Here is a 16,412-nt window from a genome sequence, read left to right on the forward strand (position 1 = left end):
TTACATGATCCATCCTGAAGTCCATGTCATTCTCAACTCATCTGGCCACCTTCTTGGATAAAATGGCTCAAGGGGCACCAAGAGCCTTCCTCCTTTCTGCCCAGACCTCAACTCAGCCATTATAAAGTCGGGGAGAACCTAGACCCAACTAGGGAAATGAAAAAGCCAGACCCTGCTGCAGAACTCTAAGAGAATTCAATATTGGGATGTGGAGTTTGGGAGAATTTCCTATCTAGAAATCATCCTTTGGTGGTATAACCAGTGTGATTGGAGACTTCTTCTTGGATTGAAATGCCTGCTATGGAGCAAGGACTCTGGTCCTTTGCTGAGGGGCATGTGCTTTGCTGGAATAACATAAGGATGTCTTGGTGAGCTTCCAAGCCAATAAATCAGGGGTTCCTCTGATCAAACCTTTGGACACATACCCCTCTATGGAACCTCTGCCACCTCCTTATGAGAGCAGCTTGCCAAAGATTAACCATGGAAAGTGGGGAAATATCATGTAATCTCCATATCAAATAAAATGGATAGTGTAGAAGACAGAATGCTGAACTGGGAGCACAGAAGACATTGGTTGGAATCCTGTCTTCCATTTATTAGTTTTCTAACCACATCTGAGGAATTTAACCTCTCTGAGCCTTGGTTTTCTTATCTGTTAAATGGGGGTAGAATAATACCTTTAGTACCTGCCTCATAGAGGTCCCATCAGTTATTATTTGCTTGGTTTGTTCCTTTTAATGAATGAAATTCTGGTACTCACACAATCTCGTTTAGGCAGCTCAGTTTCACCCTGAATATAAGAAAAAGGTATCTCATCTGAGTATGGACTATGGGAAGTATCTGAGAAAGGCTTGGGCACTCCCAACTGTGGGAGCAGCTTGGCCACAGTCCACCACTCTAGGTGAGGGCAGCATGAGTCTTTCAAAAGTCTCATCTTTTGATTATTAAATTTTAAAGTGTTCTTGCCCACCGTTTGGAAACTGAGTAATGGCAAAGGTGGGGACTGGGTTGGGGCTAAGTGGTAAGGAAGGTAATATCCTATAGTAGAAAGAGCTTTTGAGTAGTTAAGTAGTACCATGGATAGTATGCAAGGAAAACTCATTTTCTTGAGTTGAAAACTGGTTTCAGATACTTATTAGCTCTGTGACCCTGGGCAAGTCATTTAACCTTGTTTGCCTCAGTGCTCTCATCTGTAAAATGAGCTGGAGAAGGAAATAGCAAACCACTCCAGTATCTTTGCCAAGAAAATCATGAATGGTGCCACAAAGAGTCAGACGCAACTGATATGACTGAACAACAATTATCATCATCATCATCAATTATTATCATCATCATCCTAAATGAATTCTTGGAAAGTTCAGTAATGACTTCCCCATAGAAGCAACAGCAACTTTTTGGGGAGCAATCATTCCTGGTGATTAATAGGGTGGGGTGAAAACTCCAGTCATTACATATTTCTGCAATAAACTCTGAATTTCAAGCTTTCTTCTTAAAATATAGAGTAGTTTGAGCTTTAATAATACCTGTGAGGTAGGTTTATAATAAGTTTATAATATAATATATATACACAATATGTTATAATATATAATATAATAAGTTTATCATCCCCATTTAACAGCTAGGGAAACTGATACCCAAAGAGGTGAAGTGATCACAAAGCTATTAGATATCTGGGTGAGATTTGAAGAAGTAAGGAGCAGTGGAAAGAACGTGCTATCTCTGAAGAAATAGACCCTGGGCTCAAGTCTGGTTTCTGATATTCATTACTTGTATAATAGCAGGCAAATTCCTTTATTCCTCAATCTTGGTTTCATCACTTCTAAAATGGAAGTCTGACTAGATAGATGGTCTCCTCAGTCTTTTAACTTTAGATCTACAGCACTATGAAATCCTAATTCCAGGGGCTGCTAGTTAGCACAGTGGACAGAGTACTGAGTCCAGAGCCAGGAGGTCCTGGGTTCAAATATGACCTCAGACACTTCCTAGCTGGTTGCTCCTGGGCAAGTCTCTTAACCCCATTGCCTAGCCCTCACCACTCTTCTGCCTTGGAATGGTTTTAAGATTGAAGGTAAATGTTTAAAAAAATTCTGACTCCAAGGCCAGCCTTTGATGGACCCAACTGTCACATCCTTGTCTCTACATCTCTGTTTCTACCTCTGCCCTCTTTGCTGTTAAGTACAAGTGGAACCTTGAGAAAAGATTCGGGCTGGCTAGAGACCCATCCTAACTGTGGGGAAGTAACAGGTCTACGAAGCCATCCCTGTAATATTTCCTCACCCAAGGGCAGTCAGCGTTGCTAATTCACATTCTGGAGATCAGTTTCAGAGCTGACACCTCTCCGATGAGCTGTGGACAGGTTGCCTTTCTGCACAAATTGTTTTGTGGCGGAGAAGTCTCCCTGTGACTGAGACGGCTCCTGGTTTCATCCCAGGTGACAGGGAGACCCGAGTCAGATCCAGTGACAGTACAGTGGGTGGGTGAGAGGAGCAGACACCCCAGGGGAGGGGGAAGGACCTTTCAAGGCATGTCCTGAATTTTTGTTGTTTTGGTTAAGATCTGTTTAGCCAGAGACTCCTTTTAAAATGACAGACAAATGACATAGGTATCTACTCTCGTGGTTCTCAGGTTGCATCAATCTCTCTACCCATCTGGATTAGAAGAGCTGTGCCTCTTAGGTTACAGAGGTTGCACTGAGCGGGCATCCTCATGCTGTGGTTCTGATACCACTGCCAGTCTTTGGGCATTGACGGAGATAGGAAGAGTGTCATGTGTTGAGTGGGCACTCAAAAAAAAAAAGGACAACTGTAGAAAACAACAATTTACAAGTATTTATTGAATGACAGCTTAGCACTGTGCTGAGCATTGCTGTTCTGTTCAATTCAATGTTTTTTATTAAGAGGCAGCAAGGCAGCTCAGAAGATAGAGCATCAGGTCTGGAGGTGGAAAGTCCCAGGTTCAAATCTGGCCTCAGATACTTCCTAGCTGTGTGACCCTGGGCAAGTCACTTAACCCTCATTGCCTCGCCCTTACTACTCCTCTACCTTAAGACCAATGTACAGTATTGATTCTAAGATGGAAGGTAAGGATTTTAATTTTTTTTAATAACAGTCATGTGGGGCAGCTAGGTGGCTCAATGTATAGAGAGACACACCTGGAGACAAGAGCTCCTGAGTTCAAATCTGGACTCAGACACTTGCTAGCTGTGTGGCTCCGGGTAAGTCATTTAACCTCAATTACCTAGCCCTTACCATTCTTCTTCCTTGGAATCAATACTTGTGTTAATTCTAAGACAGAAAGTAAGAGTTTAAAAAATGTAACAAATATTTATTACATGCCTCTGTGCCAGACAATGTAGTAGGTGCTAGGGATTTTCTAAAATCTAGAACTGTGGTCTCATTTGGGAAGGGAGATCCTTCTACCAAAGTAGATCAGCAAAAATTCTGCAAATTAAAGTATTAAAGAGTTGCCTGCAAAGCTCTCAGCCTGAACCAGTTTAAATGTAATTGGGAAATATTTAATGAGCTAAATAAAAATAAAATATAAAATAGATAAAGCTAATTTGTGGAGCAGAGGATAGAGCACTGGGCTTGTAATCAAGAAGACTTATCTCCCTGACTTCAAATATGTCCTCAAACACTTATTAACTATATGACTTCGGGCAAGTCATTTCACCCTGCTTGCCTCAGTTTCCTCATTTATCAAATGTGCTAGAGAAGGAAATGGCAAAACACTCCAGTATTTTTGTCAAGAAAATTACAAATGGGGTCACAAAGAATTGCACATGACTGAAATGACTGGACAACAACATCAAAAACAACTAAATGCAGCAAGAATTCATTTTTATTTGAGTTCGACACCACTGATCTAAGACTTACTCAAGGTCATATAACCAACATGAAATAATAGCTAGTATTTATATAGGGTTTTAAGGTTTTGCAAAGCACTTTGCATATATCTCATTTGATCCTCACTATACCCCAGTAAGGTAGGTCCTTTTATTATCTGCATTTTACAGATTAGGGAACCAAAATGAGAGAGGGTAAGTGAGTATGTATCAGAAATCAGACTTGAAAGAAAGTCTTCCCAAATCCAAGGCTGGCTCTCTATCTGCTGTGCCTTTCAGGCAATGCAGATATAAAGTCTAAGAAGTAAATGGTGCCTGGCATTAAAAAGCTTATTTTGGGCAGCTAAATGGCTTAGTGGATAGGAAAAATTGACCTGGAAACAGAAGATTCTGGGTTCAAATCTAGCCTCAGACAATTTTGAGCTATATGACCCTGGGCACGGCATTTAACCCCAATTGCCTGACCTTTACCACTCTACTATCTTGGAACAGATGCTTAGTATTCTAAGACAGAAGGTAAGAGTTTTTTTTTTTAAATCTTACTTTGTAATTAGCAAGTAAAATGACAAGTTGGAGAAAAGTATATATCTAAATATAGGAACATGGCAAAGGATTCCATTCTTTTTTGCCTTGGGAAAGAGTCATTTTTCTGATGGAAACAGCTCCATTGGACTGGAGTCAGAAGGCAGGGGTTCAAATTCCTACCATTTGTGTGACCTTGAGCAAGTCACTTAATTTCAGTCTCTTCATCTATAAAAACTGAGGTGACTGGACTAGTCAGTCACTGAGGTCCATTCTAGCTCTAAATTTTATAAATCTCCTTTCTTCCTCTCTCACTTCCTTTTTGAAATTCCTAATGTTCACATTGGTCTGTTTAGGAGCCAAAATTCATGCCCAAGTTGGTAGAAGTGCTTTGGAATGGAGAAGTTTTAACACTCCCTGCCCCTCTCTTCCCCAAGCAACCTCTTTCACTAAGCATGCCTTAAAGTAGAACTTTATATTTGGAAAATACAAGCCTACATTGCAAGTGAAGGTCACTGTGAATAACTTACCTCACCTTGAGTGTATCTATTGGTCATGCTGCCGTGTATAGTTCAGCTCTTTCAGGAGTTGTCTTGAGATCTGTAAGAATAAAGACCATGTTTCTTGTTTCTTCCACAGCACCTGTTCAAAACTTTGCATATTATATATATATGTGTATATATATATATATATATACACATATATATATATATAGGTGTTTGTGTGTGTGTACACATAAGCATATACATTCAGGTGTGTGTTGTTCAGTCATTTCAATCATGTCTGACTCTTCTTGACCCCATTTAAGGTTTTCTTGGCAAAGATTCTGAAGTGGTTTGCCATTTCCTTCTTTAGCTCATTTTACAGATGAGGAAACTGAGGCAAATGGGGTTAAGGGACTTGTGTCTGGGTGTCTGAGATTAGATTTGAACTGAGGAAGAGGAAATCTTCCTAACTCCAGGTCTGGTGCTCTATCCACTCTCAATATAGTTGCCCATTTTCTATCTATCTATCTACTTATCTACCCATCTATCTATCCATCTGTCTGTAGGCAGATAGATAGATAGATAGATAGAGATGTATAGGTATTCAGTAAGTTTCCTTTGAATTAAATTTTCTTAGGATGTGGGTCCATTAAAAAATAAAGGTTTTGAACCATATTTTTACATAAAAGTGTTGAAATTTATTTACTGCCAGAAGGCTACTTTAAGTTATCCCAGTGGCTGAATATTTGACATTTATATAGTGTCCCAAAAGCCTTAGCACATTTTAAAGCTTTAATAGCATTGAATGAACTAAGACTTTTGGGACACCCTGAATAGTGCTTCAGAGTTTACAAAGTACTTTGCACACGTGATGTCCTTTGAGCCTCATAATAGACCTGTGAGACAGATACGTTAGGTATTATTATTACTATTTTACAAGTGAAGAAACTGAGGCTCTGAGAGGAAATCTACTAGAAGACATATCAGAGGTAGAATTCAGATTTAGATCTTCCTGACTCCTGTTCTAGAACCATGCCAGGGAGCCTTTGACTGAACTATAAGCACCTTGACAGGGACAGATATGCAGATTGTGTCTAGGAAGCAGTGTTCTCTGTTCAATGGTAATTGAGCCAAATTAGAACTGAACCTGTGACCTTGATTTCAATGGCTCGGTGTTTAATCTGCTTAGCTAATTGGTTCAGTCAAACCCACACCAAATAAACGGACATTTCCCATATATTTTGATTGTAATAATTGGTGTTTTGTGTGTGTGCATCTGATTGTAAAAGGAGGAGGGCCAGAGATGGGTGACTACATGGAAACTCTAAAGGATGAAGAAGATGCCCTTTGGGAAAATGTGGAGTGCAACCGCCATATGCTAAGCCGGTACATCAACCCAGCCAAGCTGACTCCTTACCTGCGCCAGTGTAAGGTCATTGATGAACAGGATGAAGATGAAGTGCTCAGTGCTCCTATGTTGCCTTCCAAGATCAACCGATCAGGTAAACCTCTTTCCCAGAAATCACAGGGATTGGGGAGGGTGTAGAGAATCCAGTTGCATTAGGTGATAGCTACAGCTGTTAGTTGTTTTTTCCAAAATGAGGTTAGGGTATACCAGGGATCTTTCAATGTGGTTCTTCTTGATATGAGAAAATGCTACCAAGAAAAGAGAATCACGGGTAAGTTTGGAGTAGGAGAATATATTAGAGGATAGAATAAGGATTATGGAAAATGAAGTGAAGAAAAACCCAAGTATGAAATTTAAAAGAATGTGCTAGCTCTCAGCTTACATCTGTGGAAGACGAAATTTGGGAACTTTTTATAGATTTTTAAATTTATTTTGTGGAACACCTGGTCTTCTCCTTCCAGAAAATCTGCCTTAGATATGATGACCAGAAAGCCTCTCCCTAATAAGAATGGGGTAAGAGATAGCTATGAGCTACCATATTCAATAGAGGGAAGTCAAATAGAAGCCAGTTTTGTTTTACTCCATTTAGTGCTAATTTCAAGTCCCTTGCTCGTACAACTAGCTAATTTAGGATCTGAAAAACCTGTTAGTACTCTCTTTTAGTAACTTATGGGTATTCTATATTTTTTCTCCCATTTCCCCCAAAACAAACCCTAACCCCACAAAATACAGAAGCTATTTGGAAGTTGAGACTTTGCAATCCAACTTCCTCCCAAGGTCCTCATTGACTGGCATGCAAATAATGTCAAGGGGAGAAAAAAGACCAATTAAAGAAGGCAACATTATCACATTTTACCCTATTGGTCGACAGTCCTGCTTTTATTATATAGTTCTGTTTGCAGGGGCAAAAAAGAGGCTCTCATTTTGTGCAGTGTTCTGGCCAGCATAAAACCTCCTTGTCTCCCTACATTTAAATTTTTCTTAGAAAAACTGAACACAATGATAGTCATATAAAATATATGCATGCATGCATGCATGCTTATCTTCTATATACATACCCCTCATCCAATACACTCACCATTTTTCCTATCCTGTCTCAGAGAATAAGCCATACCATAGTAATCTTGATCAATAGAACTCTTTGATCCCAACTTCTTGTAGTACCTGCAACTTAGCTGGGAGTCACAGTGGTTATGCCCCTTTCCAGACATCTAATACCTCTTGCTCTGCTTCTCAAGTAACTTTTGAAGCCAATTCTATGGGGTTTGTAGTAAAAATTCAAGGTAGTAAAATGTGCCAGCATAGTTTTCCTATGTGAAGAGGGAGCTTCTTGATTGGGTGCAGAACTTTGAGTGAAGGAGATCTAAATTCAAGTCTCACCTCAAACATTTCCTGGCTATGTTACTCCAGACAAGTGACTGAGCTTCTTTTAGTCTTAGTTTCTTCATCTGCAAGAGTTATTTTGAAGATAAATTGAAAGTTAAAATAACAAATGTTTTGCAAATTTCCAAGCGCTATGTTAATATTAGTGTTAATTAAGAATTATTGGAGCCAGATAAGGATAGATCCAAATGTTTGACACTCAGATTTCTTCATAGCCCTTTCTCCCTTGCCAATCTTCTTACACCTAACTTCCTGCCACATATTCTTTGATATGGTAACACTAACCTCCCCCAAGAAGACATTCTGTCTCTAAATTCTGGGCATTTTCTCTGGTTTCTCCCATGCTAGGAACATTCTCCCTCCTCATCTCTCCTGGCACCCCTGAATTCCTTCATTTTCAAATAAAATCCCATTCTCCTTACCTCGATTAATTATTCACTATTTTCCTATATCATTTATACATATGGGTTTGCCTTTGGTCTTTCCCATTAGATTGGTCACTCATTGAGGGCAGAAACTCTCTTTTGCCCCTTTTTCTTTCCCATCTCTTAGTACAGTGGTACTTGGCATAGATTATAGAAGTTTATTGACTGATTTATTATAGAATGTGATCTCATTGCTTCTACGTCTTCTGACATATTATTTGTCCCAGGTCGACTTTTGGACATTCTTCATACTAAAGGAGAAAGAGGATATGTGGTCTTCCTGGAGAGCCTGGAGTTTTATTATCCAGAACTTTATAAGCTGGTGACAGGGAAGGAGCCCACCCGAAGGTTTTCTACTATTGTTGGTGAGTGGCATTCAGCTGGGTGGGGGAAGGCAAATATGTAGTTGTGTAGAGGGGAATAGCAATTCCAATGTCATATATTTATCTGCAAAGCTGTGAATCTCTGACAGGTTTACAAAGGGAATAATGGAATATGGAGAATCATGAAGGAGCAATTCAGCTCAGAATGAGGAACCTTAGCCCTATTAGCTATTCATTTGTGCTGGTAGAAATCAGGTGCAGAAAGGAGAAAGAAACTAAGAAATCAAAACAAAAGTATAATGAAATAGGATGTCCGTGGAGCATTAATTGCTACAAGGTATCTGCCCCAGCAGCATGGCACAATAAAGAATGCTAGACTTGTGATCAAGAGCCAGAAAACTAATTCTTTATGTGACCTTGGAGAAATCACTTATCTCTTTGGACCTTGTTTTTCTCATATGGAAAATGAGGTTATATTAGAAGACTTGTAAGATTCCTTTGAGCTCTCAAATTCTAAGATTCTTTAATATATTATAAAGATATTTTATCAATTACATGTAATAAATTTCCACATAAGTTTTCCAAAGTTATATGATTCAAATTGTCTCTCTCCCTTTCCTCCCCCCTCCCAGAGATGGCAAGCAATTCAATTTGGGTTACACATGTATTATCATACAAAACATATTTCTATTTTGTTTATTTTTGTAAGAGAATAATCATATAAAACGAAAACCCCATAGTAAAATCCCAAATAAACTAAAGTGAAAAATCATATGTTTTGATCTGCATTCCAACTCCATCAGTTCTTTCTCTAGAGGTGGGTAGCATTCTTTGTCATAAATCCCTTAGAACTATCCTGGATCATTGTATTGCCCACAGTAGCAAAGTCTATCACAGTTGATCATTCCACAATATTGCTGTTACTGTGTACAGTGTTTTCCTGGTTCTGCTTATTTCACTTAGCATTCATTCATGTAGGTCCTTTCTAGCTCTTTCTGAAATTATATTGTTCATTCCTTACAGAACAATAGTATTCCATCACCAACATGTCGCACAATTTGTTCAGTCATTCCCCAATTAATGGACATTCTTTCAGTTTCCAATTCTTTGCCACCACAAAAAAAGAGCACCTATAAATGTTTTTTGTACAAGTAGGTCCTTTCCTTGTCTTTTTTAAAAAATCTCTTTGGGATATATTCCTGTGTCAAAGTGTATGCACAGTTTTATAGCCCTTTAGCCATAGTTCCAAATTGCCCACCAGAATGGTTGGATTAGTTCACAACTCCACCAACAATGCTTTAGTGGCCCAATGTTACCACATCCCCTCCAACATTTATTACTTTCTTTTACTGTCAAAGTAGCCAATCTGATAGGTATGAGGTGGTACCTTGGAGTTGTTTTAATTTGCTTTTCCCTAATCAAAAGTGATTTTGAACATTTTTTCATATGATTATTGAGAGATTTGATTTCTTCATCCAAAACTGGCTATTCGTATCCTTTGACCATTTGTCAATTGGGGAATGCATTCTTATAATAAATGTGACTTACTTCTTTATATATTTGAGAAATGAGACCTTTATCAGAGAGATTTGTTATTAAAAATTTCCCCAGTTTATTGTTTTCCTTCTAACCTTGGTTGAATTGGTTTTATTTGTATAAAACCTTTTATTTAATCTAGTCAAAAATTTTCATTTTACATCTGGTAATGCTCTCTGTTATTTGGACATAAATTCTTCCCTTCTCCATAGATATGACAGGTAAATTATTATATGTTCCCCTAATTTACTTTTAGTATCCCCTTTTATTTCTAAATCACATACCCTTTTTGACCTAAAGATGTGAGATATTGATCTAGACCTAGTTTCTGCCATACTATTTTCCAGTTTTCCCAGATGTTGTCAAACATGAGTTCTTATCCCAAAAGCTAAGATCTTTGGATTTATCAAATGCCAGATTGCTAAAGTCATTTACCCTATCTATTCTATTGATCCACCATTCTATTTCTTAGCCAGTATCAGACTTTTGATGATTACTGCTCTATAGTATAGTTTGAGATCTGGTACTACTAGGGCACCATCCTTCACATTTTTTTTCATTAATCCCTTGAGATTCTTGATCTTTTGTTCTTCCAGATAAATTTTATTATTTTTTCTAGTTTTATAAGATAGATTTTTGGTAGTTTGATTGGTATGGCATTGAATAAGTAAATTAATTGACCATTCAGCCTATTCGTGAACAATTTATGTTTTTCCAATTGTTTAGATCTAATTTGATTTATGTGGAAAGTGTTTTGTAATTGTGTTCATATAATTCCTGTGTTTGTCTTGGAAATAGATGCCCAAATACTTTATATTGTCTAGTTATTTTAAATGGAATTTCTCTTTCTATCTCTTGCTCCTGGATTTTATTGGTAATAAGATTCTTTAATCTAGAAGGTAGAATGAGAGTTTGATTCAACCTCTCTTATCCCTGAGGCCAAGTCCTGTGGTGATAGTGATTCACCCTTCCCTACCTGAGAGAGAGAAGGAGGGAGGGAGGGAGGGAGGGAGGGAGGAAGGAAGGAAGGAAGGAAGGAAGGAAGGAAGGAAGGAAGGAAGGAAGGAAGGAAGGAAGGAAGGAAGGAAGGAAGGAAGGAAGGAAGGAAGGAAGGAAGGAAGGAAGGAAGGAAGGAAGGAAGGAAGGAAGGAAGGAAGGAAGGAAGGAAAAGAAAGAAAGAAAAAATTCTCTGTTATTCTCTATATTCCATCTCTCTGGGCCTTGGAAAATGACATAGTATCTGTCCCCTTTTCTTTAGTGGAGGAAGGCCATGAAGGCCTCACCCACTTTCTAATGAATGAGGTCATCAAGCTGCAACAACAAATGAAAGCCAAGGATGTGCAACGCTGTGAGCTCCTTGCCAAGTCCCGCCAGTTGGAAGATGAAAAGAAACAGCTGACTCTGACCCAAATGGAGCTTATGACTTTCCAGGAGAGGTACCAAAAGATGAAGGAGGAGAGAGACAACTACAATGATGAGCTGATCAAAGTGAAGGATGACAATTACAACTTGGCAATGCGTTATGCCCAGCTGAGTGAGGAGAAGAACATGGCGGTGATGAGGAGCCGGGACCTCCAGTTGGAGGTGAAACTCACTTGGGACTGGGTTTAGGTTAAGAGCACAGATACAATGATAGGATCCAAACATTCAATTTGATGAGACGAGGAAACTTTACTGGGGGAGACAGTTTGGTTGAATGGAAAGAGGCTGTCTTTATAGTCAAAAGACCTTGGTTCAAATTTAACTCTTACTCTCTTACACAAGTTATTTTCCTCTCTGAGTCTGAGTTTTCTTGCTTCCAACTCTAAATCCATCTATCTATATGTTGGATGCCTAAATCAGGGCTCGTGGTAGGTATAATCTTGTGTAGCTATGCATTACCAAGATGGAGAATTTATTTGTAGTGCCATAGAAAGAGCACTAGTTCTGGAATCAAAGAATATGTATTCAAATCTCACTTCTGCCACTTAATACTTTAGTGTGATCTTAGACAAATTAATTCACCTATGTTGACCTCAGTTTTCTTTTCTGAAAAAAAAAAAAGCAGAGATGACTCCTAATGTTCCTTTCAGCTCTAGATCAGTGATCTAATGATCTATAACTCTGTGATCCTATGAATGGAGAATGAGAAAGGAATAGAATTTTTTTTTTCCTTGAGTGAAAAAGAAGGGTTTTATTTTGATCCTGGAAAAGCATTCTATGTAAATGCCAATGAACTAGTCAGGTTCTGTATTTAACCTGTCCTGTGCCTAGTTATTTCTGTTTGTCATTCCTCTTGGAGCATGAGCTCCCCAAAGGCAGACATTTTCATTTTTTCTTTTTCTTTTTCTTTTAAATCATGAATTTTTAGCACAGTGCCAGCCACACTGTTATCATTTAATACATGTTTGTTGACTGCCTGACTGCCTGACTATACATTATATTTTCCCAGGGGCAGATTGACAGAAGGGAGAATAGAGTAGAATCAGGTTATATGAATTGTGTACTATAAAGTACCCTGCAAAAAGTATTAGTGTCCTGTTCTTGATGTCATAATATTGGTCAAGAATGCTCCAATGTTAAGGTCATTTGGACCTGCTTAATTGGAAAGAGTGAGAAAGAGAGGCTTGACTCTCTATCCCTGAACCACCTACCTAACCTCTAGAAGTTCCTTTTATTTTTTAACCCTTTACTTTCTATCTTAGTTTTAATACTAGGTATTAGTTCCAAGGCAGAAAAGGGGAATTGGGGTTAAGTGACTTGATGAAAGTTACACAGTGCAAGCTTATTGGGTAAGAGGATTCTCAATCCCAGGGAGAGAATGAAGGGGATGTGTGAGAACAAGATTAACACAGGTAAAAAAAAAAAACAAACACTGGCTTGCAGGCAAGTTGTGCAGAAGGATCTGGATGCCAATTCTTTGTGTATCACTCATGGTTTCTTGGCCAGCTCATTTTCTCCTTGATTTCTTGGGGGTGTCCCAGATTGATCAACTGAAGCACAGGTTAAACAAGATGGAGGAGGAATGCAAGCTGGAGAGGAATCAATCTCTCAAACTTAAGAACGACATAGAGAATCGGCCCAAAAAGGAGCAAGTTCTGGAATTGGAGAGGGAGAATGAGATGCTGAAAACGAAAATTCAGGAGTTACAATCGATTATTCAGGTGAGTGCCTTTGGTGGTAATTTTCCAAGTAAAACTGGTACATGATAGTATGGAAAGCATATCAAGAAAACAAACTTGTCCTTCAGGGATTTAATAAGTTCAGATTTTACATGTGTGTGTGTGAATACATGCATGTATCTCCATATTCTGAGTATACTCATATAAACACACGCATATACATGGGTACTTAAATGTAAGAATATATACACAGGCATATTATATCTACTTATGTGGGATATTCTATTATGCAGTTTTAATCTACTAAAGCTAAATATGCATATATGAATATGTATGTAGACAAATAGAGAATGGGTTTGTTTATTATAACCACATCTGATCCCCAACAATTGTCAAAAATAAAGCTTAATCCTGGCACCTACAGAACGACTGGCTCGATTTCAGCTGCCATGAAAATCCTAAAGATATGGCTTGTGAGTCTTTTGAAAGAGGAGTGGCGATCAATAGGGAGCAATTTGTGTTTAGTAAAAACAAGTCCTGCCAAATTAACTTTATTTCCTTTTTTGAGATGCTAGATCTGAAAAATGCTGGAATTCAGCAAGACGTTTGACCAACTATTTCATGATAACTTCAAGGACAAAATGGGGAAGTGAAAGCTTAGATGATTCCTATAGTTGAATAAGGATTGAGTTTGGGCTATGACTTTATTGGTACAGGAATGTCTCTAACACCTCCTGCTGAATTTATAGTCCCAGAATATCGCCAGGAGCACCAAGGTAATTTTCCCAGCCAACAAATCATCTTGTGAGCCCAGGTTTTCCTGATTTTGAGGACCACTCTGTGTCCATTACACTACACTGCCTCTCACAGGAGAATAACCATCCACAAAAATGTTTTCACTAGTTCATTGGTGTCAACCCAAGGAAAAGTTTCTAATGCCCTGTCATTAGGCTCTATCTTTGGCCTAGACCCATTCAACATTTTAAGAACTTAGATTAAAAGTATCACATTTATAGATGACACAAAGCTGAAAGGGACAGCCAATATATCAAAATTATCTTGATAGGCTTAAGTGCTAGGTCAAAACCAGCAGTAAAATGGAAGACTCTTTTTAAAAAACCTTTCCCTTCTGTCTTAAAAGCAATACTAAGTATTGGTCCCAAGGCCAAAGAGCAGTAAGGGTGAGGCAATGGGAATCAAATGACTTACCTAGAGAGACACAGCCAAGAAGTGTCAAGGGGCAGATTTGAAACCAGAACATCCTCTCTCTAGGCTTGGCTCTCTATCCATAGAGCCACCTACCTAATCTCTAGTGGTTCCTTTTATTTTTTAACCCTTTACTTTCTATCTTAGTTTTAATAATAGGTATTGGTTCCAAGGCAGAAAAGGAGAAAGGTCTAGGCAATTGGGGTAAAGTGACTTGCTGAAAGTCACACAGCTAGGAAGTCTCTGAGGCCATATTTGAACCCAGGACCTCTTATCTCTAGGCCTGGTTCTCTTTCCACAGCACCACTTACCTGCCTGCCCCCTGGAAGTTTGATGGTAGATAACTTTCATTATTCCCCAACACCTAGCCCAGGGATTTGAATATAATTGATACTTAATAAGAGTTTGCTGATATGAACTAAATTTCAAGATGAAAGTAAATGAGGATAAATGTAAAACCCTAAACCCTGTATCCCAAAATGGCCACAGAAATAGAAAAGTTGGCAGGGTAGTGGAGGAGCAGATTACCTAACTTAATAGTCATGTCAAAAAAAACTTGAAGATCTCAATATGAGTCACTGGAATGATATGACCATTGTAGCGATCAGGTAGCCCAGTGTATAAAGTATCTGGCCTGATATTGGGAAGACATCTTCATGAGTTTAAATCTGGCCTCAGATTAAATCTGGCCTTTAGCTGTGTGATCCTGGTCAAGTCACTTTACCCTGTTTGCCTTAGCTTCCTTTTCTGTAAAATAAGCTGGAGAAAGAAATTGCAAACTACTCCATTATCTTTGCCATTAGAAAACCCTCCAGTGGGATCATGAAGAGTCAGACAGTCCTGAATACAACTCAACAACAAAAGAAAGATTCCTTTCTTCTGAAAATTACTGTTATTCATCTAAATTCAAAAGAAAAAAAATCTTTTAAATTTCTCCTTCATGTTACCCCATCCTAGGCCTTTAAATTTATATATAAAATAAAACTAATATAGTTTTAAGGATAAACTAAGTTAGAACTAACATACTTGTATGGCATCAGGGATATCATTAAGGAAATTTTAAAAAGGTAGCCTGGTAATGGGCAAAAGTAAAGGATACTGGAAAAGCATCTGGACAGTGTGAGTACCCCAATGGTATCCTTCAATGTTAACAAGTTATAGAGGAAAATCTTCAGCATCTTGTATGGCTCTCTCATAAAAGAACCATGGAAGAATATGGTCAATAGCTACATAGAATGAGAAGGAATAAATAGGATACAATGTTCATCTTCTTTCCTTTTTTTTATTAGATTGATCCGTACTTTGTCTATTTTGTTTGTTTTTTCAAAATACCAGCTTCTAGTCTTATTTATTAGTTCAATAGTTAAAAGAAAGACTCTTAAGTTACAAATGAGTTCCCGGTTTGCTCTGCTGGAGAGTTTCCATACAGAGTTCTCTACATTGGTGCAATCATATGTTCTATACACACACACACACACACACACACACACACACACACACACACACACTCAATGCTCATAAAAATGCAAACAGCAATCCTAATGGATTCTACATTGGTAAGACCACATTTGGAATATTATTCAATCGATTGGGAAACAAGCATTTATCAGATGCTTACAATGTATCAGGCACTGTGTTAAACATTATGGATACACAAAAAAGGCAAACAACAGCCCTCCCTCAAGGATTTTCCATTCTAATGGGGGGGACCACATGTAACTAACCAGGTACATACAAGATAAATACAGAGTAAATAGAAGATAATCTGATAGGGGAAGGTACTAGTAGCTTGGAAGACCAGGAAAGGTCTCTTGTAGAAACTGGGATTTGAGCTGTCTTAAAGGAAACCAAGGAACTATTTTATTCAGTTCTGTAACTCATTTTAAGAGAGGCATTTACAAATCCTACTGGGCTCTTAAAAAGACAAGTAAGTGTATGAAAGGGCAACTCAGTGCAGTGGATAAGGAACTCTTCCTGAGTTCAAATATGGTCTCAGATACTTCCTAGCTGGGTGGCCCTGGACAAGTCACTTTATCCCCCCTTGCCTAGCCCTTACCATTCTTCTGCCTTGCAACCAGCACATAGTATTGATTCTAAGATGGAAGGTAAGTTTAAAAAAAAAAAGATTCTTTTGAGCTCTAAGATCTTGGAATTCTATGGCATTGGTAGGTGTACGAGT

The 16,412-nt window shown here is 38.4% G+C and overlaps 1 protein-coding gene across 1 annotated transcript in view; it reads left to right on the forward strand.

Moving 5' to 3' along the window:
- Positions 1-16,412, forward strand: part of CARD11 (caspase recruitment domain family member 11) — a 142,792-nt gene that overhangs the window by 77,954 nt on the left and 48,426 nt on the right. Inside the window, exons 2-5 of the mRNA XM_007498411.2 lie at positions 6,141-6,353; positions 8,295-8,432; positions 11,185-11,510; positions 12,890-13,069. Coding sequence (XP_007498473.1) covers positions 6,141-6,353; positions 8,295-8,432; positions 11,185-11,510; positions 12,890-13,069 — 857 coding nt within the window. The remainder of the gene's footprint in view (positions 1-6,140; positions 6,354-8,294; positions 8,433-11,184; positions 11,511-12,889; positions 13,070-16,412) is intronic.

This window comes from Monodelphis domestica, chromosome 7 (genome assembly GCF_027887165.1).
Source record: "Monodelphis domestica isolate mMonDom1 chromosome 7, mMonDom1.pri, whole genome shotgun sequence".
Taxonomy (NCBI): Eukaryota; Metazoa; Chordata; class Mammalia; order Didelphimorphia; family Didelphidae; genus Monodelphis; species Monodelphis domestica.